The sequence below is a fragment of the Ochotona princeps genome, chromosome 1 (genome assembly GCF_030435755.1).
Source record: "Ochotona princeps isolate mOchPri1 chromosome 1, mOchPri1.hap1, whole genome shotgun sequence".
In the NCBI taxonomy this organism is placed as follows: domain Eukaryota; kingdom Metazoa; phylum Chordata; class Mammalia; order Lagomorpha; family Ochotonidae; genus Ochotona; species Ochotona princeps.
The window spans coordinates 166089137-166110350 of NC_080832.1; the positions used below are offsets into that span (position 1 = coordinate 166089137).

Here is a 21214-nt window from a genome sequence, read left to right on the forward strand (position 1 = left end):
GTGTTCCCAGAGCCAGGCAGGGTAATTCCCTTGTCTGTATGTGTGCTCTGTGTTCTGGCATCTTGCATAATTCAGGGCCAAGGGCAACACTTCGGGGCTGCACGAGGACACAGAGGCAGCCTATGCTTTCTGAGCTTCCTCTGCAGCCCCCAGGAGCAGCCTGTTGAGGAGAATGCAGTGTGAGAGTCTTCTTGGGTTGCAAGCAGTCTTCTTCCTCATTGTTCTGATCTTAGCTCCAATGTTACCCCTGGATCCCCACAACCCTTGCTTCTCCCTCTCTGAGTAACATATTCCATGGCTTTCTTTCCTTTCCCTGACGTTGTATAACATCGTCTCCCTGCTGGGACATAAGCTGCACATGAGTGGGGACAGGGTCAGTTTTGTCCCCCTGCAGGTCCAGTTTCCACCTTGCCAAGAGGTGCTGAAGAAGCAGAGAGCTGTGCAGAGGCCTTTCCAGCTGGAGCCAAAGCCCCCGTCTTTCCAGCAATGCTTGAGAGTTCAGTTCAGGACCTTCTACATTCAAATCAGCCCACCGGCCAAAGGGTCACCTGGGTGACGTTTCATTTGATCATCTCATGCTAGTGGAGCTCATGTAATGTGTTTCCTGTGGAGGCATGGGCTATGGTCCAGATGCAGGACAGATGTTGGTGTATGGTGTAATGTATGGGGGCATGGCTAGGAGACCCTTAATCTGCCCAGGGACTGAGACTTTGTGGAAGAGGGCTTTCTCCTATTGAGAGGGAAGTCGGGGAAGCTAGTGACAGCTGGGCTTGTCAGGGGATCTGCCAGTGAGTGGTTCACCCGGCTACTGTGCAGGACATTTGGGGGTCACGGTCAAGAGGCACAGTGAGGGGGCTGACATCTGAACACACAGCAGGCCTTGGAGCATTGCCACAGGATTGTACTGGCTGCATCAGGAGAGACACAGGACTTTTAAGGGGAGTGTGATGTAACAGGCTCTGCACTGTGTTTGGCATCAAGGTAAGTGTCAGACTTGGAGTGGGGGTAGCAAGGAGTTGGGATGATGGTGCCTTTCTAGAGAAGTAGCCACAGTCTAACTAACAGGAAGGATATGGCAGTGAGGCCAGAGCTGCTAACAGCAGTGCAGTGGAAACTGACTCTTCAGCGGCCACCCCTGGCTGTCAGGCTTGGAGAATGGTTGGTCATGGAGCTAGAATGCAGACTCTCAGAAGGAACACCTAGCCAACTTGCTCCTGGGCTAATTCTCATGCATAAGGGACGGCACAGGAGAACCAGGTTTGCAAGAGGAAGAAGGGAGAGAAGGTGGCATTCGGGAGGCTGTGCCTTCAGGTACTGTGGAATATGTAGGTAAGTCTGGGTTGAGACCAAGACCTGGAAGTGACAGGCAGTGATGGAGAAAGAACACAGGGTCGGCTGGAAGGGAGCGCAGGGACTGAAGCCTGGGATGACGCACCGCTGAAGGACAGAGTGGTACAATGAGATAGGTGAGGGGTGTGGCACCGGGAGAAAGTTGTGCTGTAGAATTGGCACAGGCTGGTAGCAGCAGTCAGGGCACAGTCGGTGAGGAGAGGATGGAAAAGAAGCGTTGTGGGACACAAGCCCAAGCAGCTCTTTCAAAACGGCCGGCTGTGAAGTGGGCACTTGGTGCAGTGGTTAAGCCATGGCTTGGGACACCCGCAGCCCCTGTCCAAGTGCCTGGGTCTGAGTTCTGGCTCAGCTTTCAATTTCAGCTCACCCTGGGAAGCAGCAGGTGATGCTTTTAGGACTGGGATCTGTGCCAGCCACATGGGAAACCAGAAGCATTCCAGGCTTCTGACTGCTTGCAGGCTTTGGGGGAGTGGGCTGGTGGATGGAGGATCTTTTTGTCGCATTATTTTTCCAAATAAACAAATAGAAATTTCCAATAAGAACAAAACGGACAAAAAGCTAGCAAATGATCGTGGAGGTGAGGAGGAAGACACAACAGATGTGGAACTGGGTATGTTGGGGAGCAATCCTACCACTAAATATTTTACTTTCTCTTTCTTCATGCAGGAACTGCTTGAGCCTGCTTTAATACTAACTGAAAGGAGATACAGAGGAGCGGTGAAAGTACGAATGAGAGAGGGAGTAATTGATGGAGGGTAGAGGGAATGAGCATGAGACACCGTCACCAAACGAGACATGGCGCCATGGAGGCATTTTCACACTCCTAGTTCTCAGAGCTTTATACTTTCCCAATGTTCTATCTTGGGACAAAAGCGTTTTAAAATTAATATGAAGTTCCAGTTACTTGAAGAGAAAAAAATGATCTTTCTGCAATCTAACTAATTAAAATCCTTAATTCCTAAATCTAGTAATGATTTTCTGTTTTGTGCTCATTTCTTCATTGTAGTGCCTACTTTCAGCATTTGTAGATCAAAGGCATTTTCTGAGAGTTCAAAGTGAGAGTCACAGCTGCCGGCCACCCATGGCTGATTCCTGGATGTCCATGGCAGACATCAGTAACCAGTTATCTCTCCTGGCCTGTGCAGACGTGGTCTCAGTGTGCGCCTCAAAAATAGCACTGCATTTGATCATGTCCACAGCTAGAACTGAAAACACGCACACCACACGGATTCAGAGGCTCCTGATGTACCTGGGTCAAACGCCAGCACGGCAGCTGGATGAGGTGTGTCTCACAACCATCGACGTGGATTTAATGGCTCTGGTGGGTCAGACCACCAGACCCGTCAGGACTCTGAGCTGTGCCTTGAAGTCTTCCCTGTGCAGAATCAGAGCATTTGATTTGTTCTGATCTGGTGGCTAAGCCAGCCTGCCCAAGGCCCTGACCCCTCTTTTGTATCCCAGTGTTTGATCTCTCCTCTGTTAGCATCTGGCTCATTCCTGATGTGGTCTTCATCATTACAGCCCACGGCAGGTGCACGCACCTCCATGGTTGGGACGCCGCATCTGGTCTCGGGGACAGCTCAGTTGCTGCTGCTCCCACTTGCCTATGGGCTCCCCTGTTGCCCATTCCTCGGCCTGAGCGGGACTTCTTCTGGCGAAGGGGCACTCACGCAGCAGTCCCGGTGGTGCAGCCTTTTACTGGGATGACTCTCGCCCCGCAGTTGCACCTGCCAATTCCTGTTGATCCTTTAGATTCTGTGCCAGTACGCTGGCATGCAGGAGGTGCTGATTCAATGTGTTGAACAAGTGGATGAATCACATTGCTCCATGGAGGGAGAGCAGTCAAACCACAGAAAATGAGCTGTTGCCGCATCTCTGTCTGACACCGACGGCACCCTGCGTTGAGCATGGGGACTTCCACAGGGTTCATGCAGAAAGGGAGTCAGAAGTGGGTTTCTTCAGGTGCAAAAGAACTTTGAAATTCATCCACAGTTTCAAAAACAATGCACACTTTCTGTGAAATTCTTTTGAAGGCCTCTCAGATCACTGCAGTGATATGACCAGGATGCCGGGAGGGCCGTGAGGCACTCGCTGGTTCCCGAGTCTGCACTGGGTGTCCTTGTCTGAGCTCTGTAGCATCTGCCCCGCGATGTTACCCAGCAAGGTGGAGCTTGCTGCTGCCTTCCTCTGCAGTTAGAAGTGAAGGCAGGTTCCTGTGGGTCTCTAGTCCCACATGCAATTGCTTAAGAGTAAACTATTAAATGTATGAATGAGTCAATGTTGCCATTAATTCTTTTCCCTCCTTTTGACTTTTCTTCTGCTCCACCCATACTTTTTTTGCTCATTACTCCATGGGGGCACTTCAACAAATTCCTCGTAAAATGGAATTTAAAGTAACTACATATGCTAATTACTTACTGTGGTACAAAGCAGTTTTGAAATCGATGCAAGATTTTTTTCATACTACACATTCTATGAACTTTTAGAGATCTATTGTATGAATGGATTCCAAAGAAAAAGTGTTTTATGCCACAATAAAGTTTCATTTCTGGTGAGCCTAGCAATAATGGGATATGGACAGAGAAACTAGGAAAAGGTAAATGTTTTCAGCTTTCTAAGTGTGTCCAGGTTGTTCGCTGTGTGTCTCTTAGGATAATTTATACTGCCAGGGAAGCTGAAACATTACATCTTCAGTGTAATAGATGGACTTCAAGGTAATGACCATTTGTTCACATCACCACACTTGGCTAATAAAGATTCCTTAATACATCTAAGCTTGACTGGCATGATCTCTCTCACACCCCACACAATACAACAAAATAAGATCATGTAATAATGAAAAAGTATAAATACATAAATCAATACAAGAGGAGGAGACTCTAGTAACATTTTCCTTGGGGTCAATTTTCAAAACTTATTTTTGTTGGAAATGCAACTTTACGGATCTTCCATCCACTGGTTTACTCCCAAAATGGTGGCAACGGCTAGAACTGAGCTGATCTGAAGCCAAGAGCCTGGTGTAGGGTGCAGGATTCCAAGGAATCAAGTCACCCCCCACTGCTTTCCCTGGGCTACAAGCACGGAGCTGGACTGGTAAGTGGAGCAGCCGGGACAGGAACATAAATTTTCTGAAGTAGCCTCGTAGCATGAGAAGGCACCACGTGTTTGTTTTGTTTTACTGTGCTTATATCGCTTTCAGCTTTCCTTTTATAGAAAAGCCAAAAAGAAAAAAGCAATACATTGTGCAAAGAATGGTAACCAACAGAAGAGGAGAATGAACCATTCAGAAGTATCCTAGAAATCTACTTGCTCAGATGACAAAAATTTTGAATTTCTAACATTATGCATAAGCATTCTCAATTCAGTGCAAATTGCTTTTGTAAATAGGAGCTGAGGAATTGTCTAAAATATTTCAAAAAACTTCTGCACTCCTTAGCATTTCAGGAATCCTGATGAATATTTAGGAGTATGCTAATTACTTCTCATTTTTATCCATTCACTAAAATAGATGCGTCTCCTCAGAGCCTCTAGCGGTGAAGCATTTGCAAAGTCTATTCCATGCTCATGAGCAAGACGCCTGAGGCCTCCCACCTGCTGCCCACTGTGTCACTGGACCTCTGCACTCAGTGGCAGGCCCTCGACACACTGAGCTGTTCCACATCTCCCACCTCGGCCTCATCTCTGCTGCCTGAAATCCCCGTCCGGCTTCCTTTAACTGATTTCTGTCCCTTGTCTGCCTGGACTTGATTTCCTGACTCACATGGCTGGAGTGAATGTTCCCCTTCTTTTTTTTCCAAACCCCCTTTTCATGGTGATCCTGACACTCAATGCAAGGGGGGAGGGCATGAAACTGGGATGTGTTCACTGTTGCAATCCCCAGGACCAAACCCAATCGCAGGCCTCGTACACTTGGCACTGACTGGGCCTGTGTACAACACTCCATGCCACAGACATTGATATAAGCCACTTATCATTATCTTACAATTGAAATTGTTCTTGAGTTTCCATGGCCTGAATGAGTGACACTGCTTTATTCTATTGATGTTTTGTTCCCTGCATCAGGGGTTTCAATGGAATAATAACGGAAGTAATTTGTAAGGGATTAGGTGTGACGTAGTTACTTAAGTCTGTATTGTTGAACGACAATCACATTACTCAGAGAGGGCTTTCTACGTAAGGTTATGGGGAACAATTGATATTCTATATTCTATTAAAATAGATATATGACTTTAAATCAAGTCATTTGAGTCATATGGATGGGGAAATTCTTTCCCAAGCAAGCCAAACAAGCTAAAAAATGTGTGTGAGATGTTTTTCACTCTGAGTGTTTGCACTCCTGCTGTCACCACCAGTGTAGTGCCCGGAGTGGCAACAGTGGTTAGCGGACAGGGGCATTGTGGGAGTGGGCCTTTGGCCTGGCAGCTAAGATGTTCGCATTCCAAACCAGAGACCCTGGGTTCTACACTCAGCTCTGACTCATGGCTCCTGGTTCCTGTCAACGCAGATCCTGAGCCGAGATGAATCCAATAACAGGATTCCTGCTCCCTGAGCGGGAAAACTGGATTGAGATCCTGACTCCTGGCTTCCGTCAGACCTGAGCATCCAGACAATGAGCCAGGCTAGACAGATGAAAACTTTCAGTCTCTCTGTCTCTCTGCCTTGAAAATTATAACAAGAAAGTAAACTTCATCTGATTGTAGTAAATTACCTTCTTGGAATTTGTAAGTGTCGGTAATATCACTGATGCCATCAGCTCCAATCTGCTTGGTCACAATTAATTTTCCGATGTGTCTGGTATCCACAGCTTCGACCACGTGAGTACCATCTTTCTTGGCTGTGATGTAAATGAGGTCACTGTTGACCTGCAAGTAGGGAGGAGAGCAAAGGATTTTAAGGGAGTCTATCTAGATTAGCCATCAATATTTTTAAAGACTCATCTTTATTTGAAAGACAGATTTTACAGAGTGTAGAAGAGAGACAGAGAGGGCCCGGCATAGTAGCCTAGTGGCTAAGGTCCTCACCTTGCATGCACCAGGATCCCATATAGGTGCCAGTTCATATCCAGCTGCTCTATTTCCCTTCCAACTCCCTGCTTATGGCCTAGGAAAGCAGTGGAGGATGGCCCAAAGCCTTGGGACCCTGAACCCATGTGGGAGACCTGGAAGAAGCTTCTGACTCCTGGCTTAGAATTGGCACACCTCTGGCCGTTATGGCCACTGTGGGAGTGAACTAGCAGATGGAAGGTCTTTGTTTTTGTCTCTCCCTCTCTTTGTAAATCTGACTTTCCAATAAAAATAAATAAATCTTAAAAAAGAGAGAGAGGGAGGGAGAGAGAAAGAGAGAGAGCTTCCATCCAATCTGAAGCCAGGAGCCAGGAGCTTCTTATAGGATTCCCATGTGGGTACAGGGGCCTGAGTATCTGAGCCCTCTTCCACTGCTTTCCCAGCAGGGAACTGGATCAGAAGTGGAACTGCCAGGACTTGAAGCAGTGTCTATATGGACTGCTGGTGCTGCAGATAGAGAATTGGCTTACTACATGACAGTGCTGGCCCCCAAAATTTCTAAATGAAGACTGCTTGGGGCTGGAACTATCAGCTGTCCAAGAAACAATTGCTTCCCTCTCCTTTTCTTCCTGATAAATACCACTTCCTAAGGAGTGTCTGAAGGCGCCAAGCCCATTGCTTGCACAGCCAGGCTTCTTTCAAGTTAGCAGCAGCACCATGCCCTACTTTCTAGGAACTTCTGGAGAAAAGATTTTCTTCTTGAATAAGAGGAGAGAGCAACATGGGCAAGTGAGTCCATCCCTTCCTGTTTGCACATGTTCTCCTGAGTCGTGAAGTGAAGCCCGATCGCTGCTGTGGCTGTTCTGGGACAAGGAAGAGAAACCCTGGCGACCACGGGAAGGCGATCGGGTAAAAAGCTGGGGATTGTTGCAGGCCTGGAAGCTGCGGCTCGGTGACTGAGCCGGCCCCAGCACCACCTGCTTCAGGACTCCTTATACGAGAGAAATCTACCTCCAGCTGTTTCAGCCATATGAGCTTTGTTACCTGCAGCCAGAAAAATTTAAATTGAGAAAGATTCGACTACCTAGGAGGATTTTCTGATGGCTCAGCAACTCAAACATGCATTTTGGGGGACAGGCAGATAACGTCTGGAGGCTTTGCTGTCTGAACCCTTGGGCTCTCTGGAGATGATGTGCCTGGAAGCTGATGCTGTCACAGCCACTTGTGATTTCTTACAACCACTTTCTTGGGGACCCCATTTATGACCTGCCACTCATGGCAGGTCAGCAATGTGAATCGCCCCTCTAACAGCCATGCATTGATGTGTTTATCGAACATTCCATGGCCCTCTCCAAAGTCTCGGTTATGTTCTCTTTAAGTAAACGTAGCATGAGTGGCAGGACGCATGCCAGGCACTTAGCAGCATGCTTGGCAGAAAGCTAATGCTCCATAAATAAATGTTATTTATTATTATGTATTATCTCACTGTACTTTTGGATATTACTCAGGGTGTTAAGGCTCTAAAAGACATTTGGTCACCAGTCCCCGTTCTAGAAGATAGGTGTGTCAATCAGAATCACCTGGGAAACCGAAAAAAAAAAGATGTCTAATGAAGCAGGTCCCAGGCAGAACTCCAAATCTGTGATTTTTTTTCATTTTTTATTATATTTTTGACAATCTTTACATAGTTAATTAGGGTAAAAAGGTTCAAGGGCTATAGAAAAGTGGGTAAGACTATTATTTCCATTTTGTTTCCTTCATGTATCTGAGGTGAAGGGGGATATTGAGGGAGAAGCCCCACTCAGTTTCCCACCCACCCCAAGTCCCGGATGTGGCACATGCTCTGAGATACTTGCTCAAGTGGTTTTGATAGTTCCCCAATTATGAATCACTGCCAATCTCACCACTCCAAGCACGATGAGGTCGTTGAAGAATCCACTGATTGGCCTAGTCCATCATAGAGTCTCCATTTGCCCAGTATTTCTCTGCCAACACATAGCTGAGGTGGTTGATTGACTTGTTCTGTCCTCTGTCTTTTTCTGAGTGCAGCAGTTCAACTGGGGAGCTCCCCAAAGAAACTGTCTGAGGTGTTCTCAGACCAGATTCTTGTATGTACTAGCAAGAACAGGGTCCGTCACAGTCCATCGCCCTGATCAGCTGGTGGTTGCAATTGCTGGGTTGGTTCTGTTTTCAGCCCTTTCTTCCACTGGAGCCAATGGGTGTTTGTAGTCCATCCTGGTTCTGTCCAGCACATGCTCGGCCCTCTCATAAACCAGTGGGAGCTGCAGCCTAGTCAGAACGACCCACAATAACCCCCACCAGGCCTGCCTCCTACCCTGGTTTGCCAGTATGTGTAGCAGACTAGTCCAGTCTATTCCACATCCTATTTGGCTCTCTTACCTGTCGATGGGTATTGAAGCTTAGTTTCATCTAACCAGCTCAACTATCCAGCCCTCATGGTTGTTGTTGAGTGCCTCTCTGTCCAACTACCCTAGCCCCTGTCCTAGTTTTCGAGCCCACATGCCTCTTGGTGGGGACCTCAACCCAGTTAGGGTGTCCCCTTAGCTCCTCATCCGGGCATGTTTCCAGCCATAGATCACGTACATGCCAGTGGTTGCTCTGACTCAGTTTGATTCAGCCTCTCCTGTCCTGGCCTCTGCCTTAGACACTGTGGCTTAGCGTCCCCAACTCACAGACCAGTAGGTGCAAGAGCTTATCTCGGCATGACCAGTGCTCCATCCTGGTTTCTAGTTTCATTTGTAGGCTAAGGTTTGCACAGTCCTGCCCAGTATATCCTGTTCCGTTACCAATTCACACATGAGCTACTTTGCCCAGCTTGTCCCACCCCCAGGTCTGGACCACATGTTCACCAGCGGGAGCTACAACTCGCCAGGGGAGTTTCCCAAGTTCCTCCTCTTGAACCACTCCAGACCCAGTTCTCATACACGCCAATGGGTTTTAGGCCAGTGCCCGGCACAGTCTGGCCTTCTATTTGGCCTTGTATGAGCTGGTGAATGTTGCAGCCCGGCCCACCCCACACCCTATTCAGGATGCACATTCGTGTGCTGCTGCCTTGACCAGTCCAGATTGTTGTGGGTTTCTTTACCTGTGATTGATGCAAGCTGCTTGGTCATACCTAGCTTAGTCCATCATCACCCCAACTCTTAAGCTAACTAGTGGGGTTAGAATTTCCACAGAGTTTGGCCCACACATTCCCCACAGAATCTACCCCTGGATATAGTTCTCAAATGCTAGTTAATGTCATGGCCCTGCCTAATGTCATGGCCCTTCTGCTGATCCATCATCATGTCAGGTAAAAGGATACCCTGTTGGACAAGCCCCAAGCCTTAGCTTTTGCATGAACTGGTGTTCGGTACTCAGCATTGTTAAGTAATTACAAGTTCTTCAGAGGAAGAGTTACTGTCATTGGGAATATTTAGGATTGATTCACATCCCAAAAGCACTGTGAGTTCAACCTGGAGCTAACTAAGCAGTGATTCAAAGAACCAAAACCCCAGAGCTCCCCAGCCAGGCAGCCAGCAGGCGGAGCCAAGCGCCAAATGGTGCACTGGCCACCCGGGAACACTTCACCACATGCACGTGGTGGCTGGAGTCGGGATCCGAGCAAGATGCCCCGTCCTGAGGCCCCCAAATCTGTGATATTTTAAAAGAGGTTTCAGATAATCCTAATGGACACCCAGACTGCAGAATTCCTACAGTACCTTAAGGAGAAGTCCAAGCCATTGTGGTAGGAGGGAAGCCAAGCTGAAGCCTGGAGGACGCACAGACTCAGTGCAGCAGGGTACAGGACAGGAAGAACATGTCAAGCAGGACTGGCATGTCTCAGGCTGGAAGGATGTCTTGATGAGCAGGAGTTCCACCACACCTGAGTGGAACCTGGAATCCCAACATGGAAGCCGATGATGTGTTCCTGACGTCATGGCCTTGTGTCTTGGCCAGACAGAGATACTTCCCATGCAGTGGCTGCCATCGTTCAGGGGCCAGGAGGCTGGCCAAAGGTGGGCCGCGCCAGCAGGCTAGAGGAGCCTTTCTGCAGACTCTTGCTTGTGCTCATGGAGTATGGACAGTGTCCGCAGTGGCAGCAGCTGTGCTCCGCACCTCGGAGGGTGAGACGCTCGTGTTCAGCTCCAGCACAGAGTTCGCTGTGGTTGTTCTGTTTGTTCCCAAGTAATGACAATCTTGTCGGTATGCTCTGCAGAGAAGGTGCTGCTGCTCCGGGCACACAGGTAGGCAGGACATGCCTGTCTGGGCCAGGATGGTTCCTGGCATGGTGGTTCCATACCTACCCCTGCACTTGCCATTTCTTCAGCCGGTAGGTTCAGGCAATGCTGCCAAGCCCCTGAGTGGGTTCTCTGCTGCTGTCCACATGTACCTAATCTCTGGCCAGGACTGTGAGCTTTTGAGGCCCTAACTCTGGTCCTTTCTCTGATATTTTATTCATAGCTGTTTACCTCTGTGCCAGCTCTTGTTTATTCGATTTATTCATTTGCTTAACAAATATGAACACTCTTCAAAAAATTCATGGAAAATATGTGTTAGAAAATGGCTATGAACAGATCTCAAAAGGCTTTGCAGCCAAGCAAACTTGGCTTGTAATTTTAGTTTTTTTCCAAACAGCTGCTATTTTGTTTATGGCTGCTGTATGACAGACTCTGCCTTTACCTAAAAGGATGCAACTTCTCAGCTCTTCATTGAGCTTAAATTTCTGAAGAGACAGAAAGAATAAGCATGAGGTAGGATGGGGGATAGAAACAGTGACATTTTAGGTGCAAAGGGGGTATGAATGGAGGTGTTTTTGAAGAGGTAACCTGAATAGAAACTTGAATATAGTGAAGGAGCGGAACATGCAAAATGTTCTTTCAGCATAGGAAAAGAGAGAGAGAGAGAGAGGGACACAGAGAGAGAGAGAGAGACAGAGAGAGAGAGAGAGAGAGAGAGAGAGAGGAAGAGAGGGACAAAGAAGGAGAGAGGGAGGGAGAGAGACAGAGAGAAAGGGAGAGAGAGAGGGAGAGAGAGGGAGAGAGAGGGAGAGAGAGAGGTGTACAGTGGAAAGAGATGTTTCCTGAATAAGGAATAATGAGCATAAAAGTTCTGAAAGGAGAGCACATGTGTGTCATTCTAGGAGAGTCTCAGAAGGACTGGAGCAGATGAGCAGATCATAGAGGCTCAGGTCATCCCCTTCTTGCTTAGATCATAGAGGCTCAGGTCATCCCCTTCTTGCTTAGGACCATTTCCTTCTCTGGCTTCTCTGGTCCCTGCCTCGCTGAAGCCTCCCTTCTGTCCCTGTGGTCCCAGACTTCTATGATCTTACTGCAAAGGGTCTCTTGGTTGAGTGTTCTCAGGGGTTCTCGTCTTTGCACAGTATCTTGTGGCCTACGCTGTCCCACTGAGGTTGCTGGCCCTTGGCTTTCAGCTCTAGCACCCCTATGTGCAAATGCACCTCAGGCTTGTCTGCACAGCTGAACTCCAGAGCACTGATTGCATTTTCGTGGGAACTCAGCCCGTGGAGCTCTGCCGCATTGGGCCTCGTAGATATTTTTTTCCTCCTTGAATAGTTGGATGTGGTTGCTACTGAGTTGAGCTCAGGTGGCTGCCTACCGGGCTTCAACGCTTAGCACCTCTGTTAGGTGGGTGACTGTAGAAAAATTACGCAAACACTCTCTGTTTAACTTGCCTTTTCTGTAGAATGGGAAGAATAAATTGCCCATTTCAATGCATGAGAAATATTACCGCAATGCATTTATTGGTAGCAAAGTCCTCTGGAGCAAGTTCCCACCCTCAGTCTTTCACATAGCCTTTCCAAACCGGCAACGATTGTTGCTTAATTTGACCTTCAGAGCTCTCCTTGGAATATCTTTAGACATTCTCTGCCTCCAGCTCTTGCTTAATTCTTCTGGAATTTTAGCATGTACAGGTGAGCTGTATATGCTAACCCTAAGCCTAGCTGCCTTGTCTCCTGGAGCTACCCTAACTCTAACACTAGCTACCTTCTCTCCTGGAGCTGCCCTAACCTCTGCTCTAGCAGCTTTGCTCTGCCTGCACTGGCAAGACATGGACTGTGGTGCTCAGAGGACAGCTGGATTGAGCTGTGTGAAGGTACTGTTTCAGGTGAATTGCTGGGCTATCTTCACAGGGAAGTAACACACGCTGAAATTTCCATTCATGAGACGCTCCAACAAGCTTTAGATGAGGGATCCAGTTAGTCACGTAATTTCTATGGAGCAATTGCCATTTACTTCCTGGGTGTGAAAAACTAAGCTATGATTATTAAAGAATTTGCTTCAACAGTGGAAAACTATCAAAAGACCAAGGAAGGAAAACATGTTAAGACTGCGTTTAGCATTCAGAGCCTGCAGGTTGGAACGTGGTCTGGGTATCTCTGGCAACTGGGATCACGCACTGAGAGGTTTAAAGTAACACCTGTGCACCCGATTCTTTCATTGATTGAGAGAGTGGGGATGAAAACAGTACTTTTTCTGGCTTTCCACTTACCTCTGCAAAGACGAAGGGGGCATCAAACTGGAAGCAGACATGGCCGTGCTTGATGGCTTGGACGGAAGCTGGGCCACAGCGATACATGCCTGCACACACACAGGAAGAGGGACGTGAGCTTTGTCATCTTCACTCTGTCCGGGTGCTGACAGTGATGGCAAACTTGATTGTTCAGCCCAAATGTTCTCCATGGATGGCGCTAGACACCAACAAGGAGCATGGGCAAGTGTGTCCTTGTTGAAAATGCCTCTTCCATGTAACATTCAGAACCAGGAAAAGAGCATGGGGCAGCACTGTGCGTCCCTTCTACCAGCCACAAACTGGTATCCAAGTGTGTCTGTGCTGAGCTGTTGTCCTTTGCTGTCCTTTCTCCAATGGGGATCAGAACTGTTGGGCATTGTCATGTGTCCTGGGAGGTTGTATTATTGTTGGATTTTTGTGCTTTATTCTGGACATATTGGACCTATGTCAAGTTGAACTGGAGAATTCGGACATCAATCACAGATTGGCCAGCGCCCAAAATGCTTTCAGCAAGTTGGTTTGCTCACGTTGACATTTTCTTGTAAAATTTTTGGAAATCTAGCCACATGTTCATAGATCACAAGCGATTAGAAGTCTAAGACTTTCTCCAAAAGGTCAGAAAGCATTAAAATCCAGTACATTATAACTTCCATTAGGAATATGTGCTGAACATTAGCGTATTTAGGTGTGTGTGTGTGTCAACATGCTCTGGTTACGCATGAGGACATAATGTCCCTAGTTCAGTGAATTTCTTAGGTCATCATATGCAAAGAGATGGAGATTCTGTCACTACGTGGTAGAGCAGGTGTAGGAAGTTAGAAGGCCAATACTCACCCCCTTACATTCTGAGAGAAAAAACACATTATAAAGGTAACTCAAGTTCTGGAGAAAGCAATTTGAGGGCTAATCTGTAATTAGTTTTTGAGTTCTCCATTTTCTCTGCGGGCTCATCGCTGTGCATCAGGAAGTACCAGGGATATTTTATAGTCTAGTAAAAATGCTTACAAGGATTTTTCCCCCTCCCGTCTTCAAAACTGCTTATCAAAGCAAGAAGGGACAAATTACATACATACAGCTTGATATTCTTTTTTGAAAAGTTGTAAAACAATCAGCATAAAACTGTGGCACTGAGAGAGAAAGCTGTTTGACAGGGAAGGGATTCTACGCGGGGCCACAGCACACACATGTGCTCATATTTCCCATATACTGAGCGCACACATGAATGTGGAAAGAAAGTTAGCAGGCGTACGGTTTTCTCAAGGATTGGGAATTTTACCATCACTGTTTTCCTGGGGAGTGCTGTCCACAGCCTGCCAGCCTCCAAACCCGACAGGGAGGTCAGGCCTCGTCATCCACGCTTCGTTCCAGCAGTGATAATTCCTTAGGAAACACAAACCCAGACATATTTAACTTTCTAGCATCTTAATGCTCCAAGAAATCAAGAAGGTGCATACACTCTCCCATTCTATGTGTATAGCATCTTCAGATTTTGCGGGTGGACTAAGCTCAACTTGAGGGTTCCCAGAGATATCCCAGGAATATGGACTACAGTCTGCTGGGCAGATCCATTCCTGCTGACTCTCCTGGGGGTCTCACATGATTGGATATGTCATGCTTGCTTCACTAAAATCAGTTTAAAAGCTACTCAGAGGTATGTAATCATTGCACTGGACAGTTTTGAGTTTAACCTTTCTTTTCCTTGAAATTTATTTCACTTATTTGAAAGGCAGAGTTGTAGAGACAGTGAACGAGAAATAGAGAGATCTTCCATCTGTTGGTCTGCCCCCCAAATGGATAAAGCAGCTGCAGTCGAGCTAGGGTAAGGCCAGGAGCCAGAGCTTCAGCCAGGTCTCCTGGCCCAAAGGCTCGGACCATCCTCTGCTGCTGTCCCACGCACAACAGCAGGGAACTGGCCAGGAGGCAGAGCAGCCAGGAGCTGAGCTGGTGTCCATATGGGAGGCCGCCATCGTAGACCAGGTTCAATCTTTATGTCATAGCACTGGCCCTGTCAATCATCCTTTTCTGCTAACTAAAACTAGTCATGTGCTCAAAGAACATGGGGAAAACTTTCACTGAAATGAAAATGTTTAACTTTGACTTCTTTTATGTGGCTTTGATTTTTTAAAAAGCATGTTATTCTGTAACATGTAAGTAATACTTGAACAAGTTCATGGAAACAGAATGACAGGAGAAGAGTGTTTTGGTGTAGGTACCAGCTTTGTGGTGCAGAGGGTTAAGCTGCCATTTGTAACACTGGCATCCCACATGGGTGTTGTGTAGGGTCCTTACCTGCTAATGTATCTGGGAGAGCAGTGGGAAATGGCTCGAGTGTCTGTGCCCCGCACCCATGTGGGAGACATGGGCCAAGTTCTAGGCTGCCGGCTTTGCCTTACCCGAGCTTCACAGCCATCTGAGGCGTGAGCAAGTGAGAGAAGAGACTCACTCCCTCACTCCGTAACTCTGCCTTTCAAAGAGAGCAAGCTCAGAAAGGATTCCTTTGGTAGAAGAGTACTTTGAAATCCGAGCATACCCATAGTCTTCAGAACATTTAAACTCTATATTAGGACTGTGAATGGCTTTCAAATGTTTTGGCACCAAAATAAATTTATATTTATTTATTTGAGAGGAAGAGAGAGGGAAATTTTCTATCCATACATGTACTGTCCAATTCCTGCACTGGCGAGGCCTGGGAACATTGTCTGGGTCTCCCCTGCGGGTTAGAAGAATCGAATTGCTTGAGCCATCAGCAGGAAGGTAGAGTCCAGGGCTGGATCAGGGAACTGAATGCAGGAGTTGCAGGGGAGACACCAGGCCTAATCATTGGGCTAAATGTCTGCACCACCGCAACTTTCTGAGATGTGCTTGCGCACATTTGGTTTTACGACTTTAGACCACTGCTGTGAAAGCCACAGGCTTGGCTCCTGGCCGTAATTCTCCACAGTGCGGAGACTTTATCTCTGGTACTCAGGAAGGGGACTAGATGCTCAGGGCGAGGGTCTCCTTCCCTTTTATCAAATGTGGCCACTGAAAAGCTAAGGGCTGTGCGACGCTCCTCAGGACCTGACCCTTGGAGCAAGAGCAGGACATAAAATGCCATGGTGAATTGTGTTATTACATTCTTGGAAAGACCTGACATTGTAGCGGCACAGAATGAAATGAGAGCACGCTAAGCTACGGAGCGTGTTCCCATAGCAGTGACGATTTAATGATGGGGTGAGATGGTTATAGCAGCCCTTGTTTATAGCTTTGATTTCAGATCCAAGGACCAGCCACTCTTCTTAAAGTCCTTTGGTGTCAGTAATTTCTGCCAATTCCCATCTTTCCATCTGAATGCAGTTCAGCTCTGATGGGCTCAACTAAGAGATATTGATTTAATTGAGCATCCACCGTGCACCAGCACCTTATAGGCAGCTAGAACTTCGTGATAATCACAGTAGTTATTCTTGCCAACAGAGCCTCTCGAGCCAGGAGGAGAGACAAGTACGTGAACCAGTTGTTAATGCATGGCTTTACGATGAGCTTTACGTGAGATAATCCAGGTAAAGGATTTAAAAAGAAGCCTACGTGAAACAAACCAGACAGAGAAACAGCAATCACACATTCTTCCTCAGGAGCAGACGCTAAACACGAAATGGTGATTACTAGACACTGGCCTTTGAGTTGTGGGTAGGGTAGTGGACATTGGCCAGCACCAACCAAGTCAGAGCTGAACTGAAGGGTTACGTTCCTGGTGTCACACAGCCCAGCGGGGTGTGGCTGTGATGACACAGAACCAACAACTAGACCCAATACTTCCTTCATGCCAGGCCCTGCTCCCCATCCCCGGATGCACATTAACACACCCGATACTCCCAGCATCCTATGAGCGCAGTACTCTTAGAACTACCAGCCCTTTACAAGAGAGAAAGCTGTCACAGAGAGAGATGGAGAAGCTTGTCTGGGCTCACACAGCCCTTTAGCAGTAAAGCTGCCACTAGCTATGTCCCCAAGTATGCAAGCTACAGGAGTGGTAGATCTTCTAATGCCAATTAAGTGCACTTTATTCTTGGGCACTAAGAACCCACGGAGGTAATTCAAGGAGGAGAAATAAACTGCAGGTTGGTGTTGTGGCAGGTGGATGGAGACAAGACTGAAGATAGAATTGAGAATGTGCCTGGCCTCCACTCTCCCATCTCCTGCACAGCCACCATGATGGACCGGAAATGTGGTCGCTGTGGAGTGGCTGTTACTTTCTCTTGTATGCCTGTGGGACAGCTAGAATGGCTTGGATGAGAAAAAACAGGGTGTCCCTGGAGTCTTTATGGGTGTTGGGTGAGATGACCTAAGATGCAGGTGGGGAGGGATTGATATTGTAACTCAGGTGGTTAAGCTAATGACTGTGACACCAGCATCCCAGGTCTGAGTGCTGTTTGAGTCTCATATGTCCCACTTTTGATCCAACTCCCTGTTAACGTGTCTGGGAAGACAGTGGGTGAGGGCTGAAGTCCTTGGGCCCCTGCCATGCATCTGGGAAACCCAGAAGGAGTTCCTGGTCTCCAGCTCCAGCTTGGCCCCACTTTGGCTGCTGCACCTGTCTTGCAAGTGAAACAGCAGATGGGAGATGCTTTCTCTCTGTTCCTGTTGCTTGGCCTTACAAACAAACAAATATGAACATAAAAGTCAGTTGGAAAGTAACTGAGAAAGGAAGAGGGAGATGTAGCTTTTGCTGAAAGCACCAACCAGATTGTGAAGGTGGCAGCTACACGGCAGGGCAATGCCAGAAAGGATGCTTCGTGAGTTTCAGTAGGAAGGGCCAGAGCTTGCTCCTGGACCATAAACTGATGGAGCAGGAGAGGGAACTGAAGCCGTGGGGGGTGCCGGAAGAGATTGAGTTATTTAGGGTTCTGGAGGATCAGCTTCTCAGAGAGAGGTGGGGAGCAGGGTCTGTGGGGGTAGGAGGCAGATGCAGAGGTAGGTGACGGTGAAGAGGTGGTGGTCTCTAAGCCGGAGCAGAAGCTCTGTCCTCACCGGCCTGCTGCTCCCCTTGCCCAGAGGCCTGAAGGAGGAGCACTGTGTGATCTAAAGGCGCTCTGCCAGCCTGGCTTGATCAGCAAGGGCTGTCCCATCCGGCAATCCCAGATGGACACCCTCCCACTTCCCTTAAAAGGTGTGGTGCTTGGCAGCCCTGGCTTGCACTGCTGTTCCCTGATGCGGACCAGCAGGCTGCCATCCTGTTTTAAATTCAAATCTCCTCGGCAAGGTCAGCCTGCAACAAGATAAATAAGCTTCGCATTTCTGATTTCAGGTGAAGACTTGTCTTTGAAGATCATATTTCTTTCCAAATGGCCAGGGTAGGAAAAGGGTTTTTTTCTCTCCGGATGACACCTAATTAGTTACAGGAGCGCCTGCTTCCAGGCTCACCTCCCACTGAGACTGGGATCTATTTTTTTTTTTTTTTGGTGGGAGGTCGGGGCTATTGGGCAAGTGGTGGGAGCTTCAGAGGAGAGTCAGGGAAATGGTAGCAACAGCCCGGGTGGGGCTGGGCAGTGGCTGGACTCCCAGACAGGACGTGCACAGAGACAGAGGAGGCCACGCCCACAACCTGTTGGGGGGTCCCGTACTGTGCAACTCTGCCTGCACTGAAACCGCCAACCATGCTGACTTCCTCGGGGCCATGAGACTGTACATGCTTAAAGATGACATCCCAAGGCCCACCTATGAAAGGGACGCTTACACAACACACAGATGTTTCTTTTTAAATTTTGTACCTTTATACAGCTTATAGAAAAGTTCAGTGCAAAGAGAAGATTGGTCTTTACCCAGCTTTTAAAACAATGCAGTAACGAAGCGGTGGGAAGGCAGAGAGATGGAGTTGACTCATTCGCTGGCTCACTCGTCAAACACTTGCAGTGACCTTTATTCAGGTCTCTCATGTGGACAGCAGAAACTGCATGCTACGTTCCATGTGCATTAGCAGAACACTGGACTGAAAACTCAAAGGCAGGGTACTGACGCCATGTACTAAGCTTCTGCCTGTAGTGTCAGCATCCCACATGGGCTCCAGCTGCACAACTTGTGCCCTGGCTGCACAACTTCCGATCCAGCTCCCTGCTTATGGCTTGGAACGGCAGCCGAGGACGGCTCACATCCTTGGGCCCCAGGACCCATGTGCGAGACATTGAAGAAGCCCTGGTTCCTGGCTTCAGATGAGCTCATCCCAGTGTTGCAGTCATTTGGGGAGTGAGCCAGCAGATGGAAGATTCTCTCTATTTCTCTTTTTTGTGTAATCCTATCTTTCATGTAAAACTAAATATGTTTTTAAAATATAGAGTCAGGGGCAGATTTCAGCCTGGTTTCTCTAAATATGGGAAGTGGGATCCTCAGTGGCAGCTTCCCCCTTAGACTGAACACCCATGTATATCCAGCGCTTTCCATGCGAATCACAGCCATTTTGGAGTATTTAAGTTGCCATATTAAATCTGAAAAGCTCACTGTAGAACTAGCAGATGCTAGTTTGAAAAAGAAACAAAAACCAAACAAAACCACGGGGATGAATGACAGAGAACCAGGCTAAATGGCAGGTGGACTGCCCTGCCGCGGGCAGCTGTCCCGAGGAGGGCTGCAGGAGCACTGACGCCAGAAGGGGGCGCTGGGCTTCTCCTTGGGGTCATGTCCGTCAACGGACAGGGGTCCCTTCACTTCAGGAGAGTGCCTCCTGTTCTCTCTGGGGTGGGAGTGTGGAGGCTTCACAGCTTCAGTTTCAAGCAGTTTCAAGTGCCAGGCAGAATGTGGAGCAGCCTCACTGGCACCGTGTTACTTAGGAGCCATCAGCCAGCCCAGCCAAGGGTACTGCTGCAGGAACTGATGGCCCGTCAAGAGAAAGACAAGAAACGAGGCGTTTATTACTGCTCGACCTAAAAAATTAGGTAATCTGGGATGCCTAAAGATAGGTATCATGAGAGATACCAGTATGAGGGGTTGAGGATGGATGTATGAAGGGTATTTACAGTAGGGATCCAATCAGAATCACCAATGAGTGCTCTCACACACACAGGGAAGAACCAGTTGGACGCTGTGGTCAATCAGAAAGCACACGCACTGTAAATGCTGGTACAGTCCTAGCAGTCCAAACTGGCCAAATACCAGTCCAGTCGCACTCAATGCCATAACCCAGTCTACCGGCAGTGGGACTCTCCTTAGTGCTGACCACACGGCCAGACACGGGTGACTTGTGTATTTGCTGGCAGAATGTCACAGCAGCTCTGCTGGTGGCGATTTTGGGGAAACCAGGGGTGAACACTCAGGTTTGTGGTTTGCATCTGGTCATTGCTCCCCCTCCTTTGATGAGCTGCTCAACCTCTTCAACGCAGGATTAGCACAGGAAAAAGAGTGGATGGAACCAAATCTGGCTAATCAAGACACAAACAATTTAAATCCACCGACAAAGTAAAGCAATAGAAGATGGGACCAAATGCCCAAGGAAAACAGAGACCAGAAGTGTTCAAAAAGCCACTACCGCACGCACGTACACACCTGCCATGATCAGTGCTCGCTGAGCTCAGCCGGGTTCTGCCTGTCAGATCCATTTTGTAAATGAACCCACCCCCTTCTCCTTTTCTCCTCTCTCTGGCAAGGTAATTGATGGAGTGGTTGAGAATGAAGAAAGGGCTGCAGCCTGGGTATATTTGTTTATATAACTCTAATGCATGAAAACATTTCTATGAAAAAATTCTGGTCAAGTTTGTCGCTAATTATGGAAGAATCCAACCAAGAGGCTCAGTACATATCAAAGTTGTATTTTGCATTATAAAGCCATTTATGCACCGTATTCTGAAGTTGATAGCTCTTATTTTTATAAAGTGTTTCTCAAGGACTTATTAATCATCCAAAGAAATTAAGTTACACTCAGTATAGCTTAGGTGATGCATATTTCATTAGCTTCTAATTATTCCTAGCAACCTTCGAATAGTCTATACGATTACTCTCTCAGTCAGAATTTATGATTAGTCAGAACTTATATTTCCTATTGTAGAGAATGCCGTAGTGTTTTCTGCTTGGTTTGTTGGGCGGTTGCAACTTTCCCATTGTGTCCAGTTTCATGAAAGTTGTTTGCAATGCCTTCTGACTTGTTACTCCGCTCCCGCCGACCTTCCGTTTCTTCCTTCTGAAGTGGCACTGAAGAAATGGGCTCCAGGTACTCTGTTTTCAGCTTTAAGGAACGGTGCCCATATTTTGTAACATCCTTCACAACACTGAAATAAAATCTGCAGATGGCCTTTCTACACACCTGATTTCTGAAACATCAGTGCGTTGTCTCGTAAGGTGCAGGAGAAGCGTCAGAAGCGTAG

General features: G+C 47.7%; 1 protein-coding gene across 1 annotated transcript in view; it reads right to left on the reverse strand.

Moving 5' to 3' along the window:
- Positions 1-21214, reverse strand: part of F13A1 (coagulation factor XIII A chain) — a 140388-nt gene that overhangs the window by 27254 nt on the left and 91920 nt on the right. The window contains exons 9-11 of the mRNA XM_004598616.2: positions 14164-14267; positions 12867-12955; positions 6059-6212 (exon numbers count right to left, since the gene is read on the reverse strand). Coding sequence (XP_004598673.2) covers positions 6059-6212; positions 12867-12955; positions 14164-14267 — 347 coding nt within the window. The remainder of the gene's footprint in view (positions 1-6058; positions 6213-12866; positions 12956-14163; positions 14268-21214) is intronic.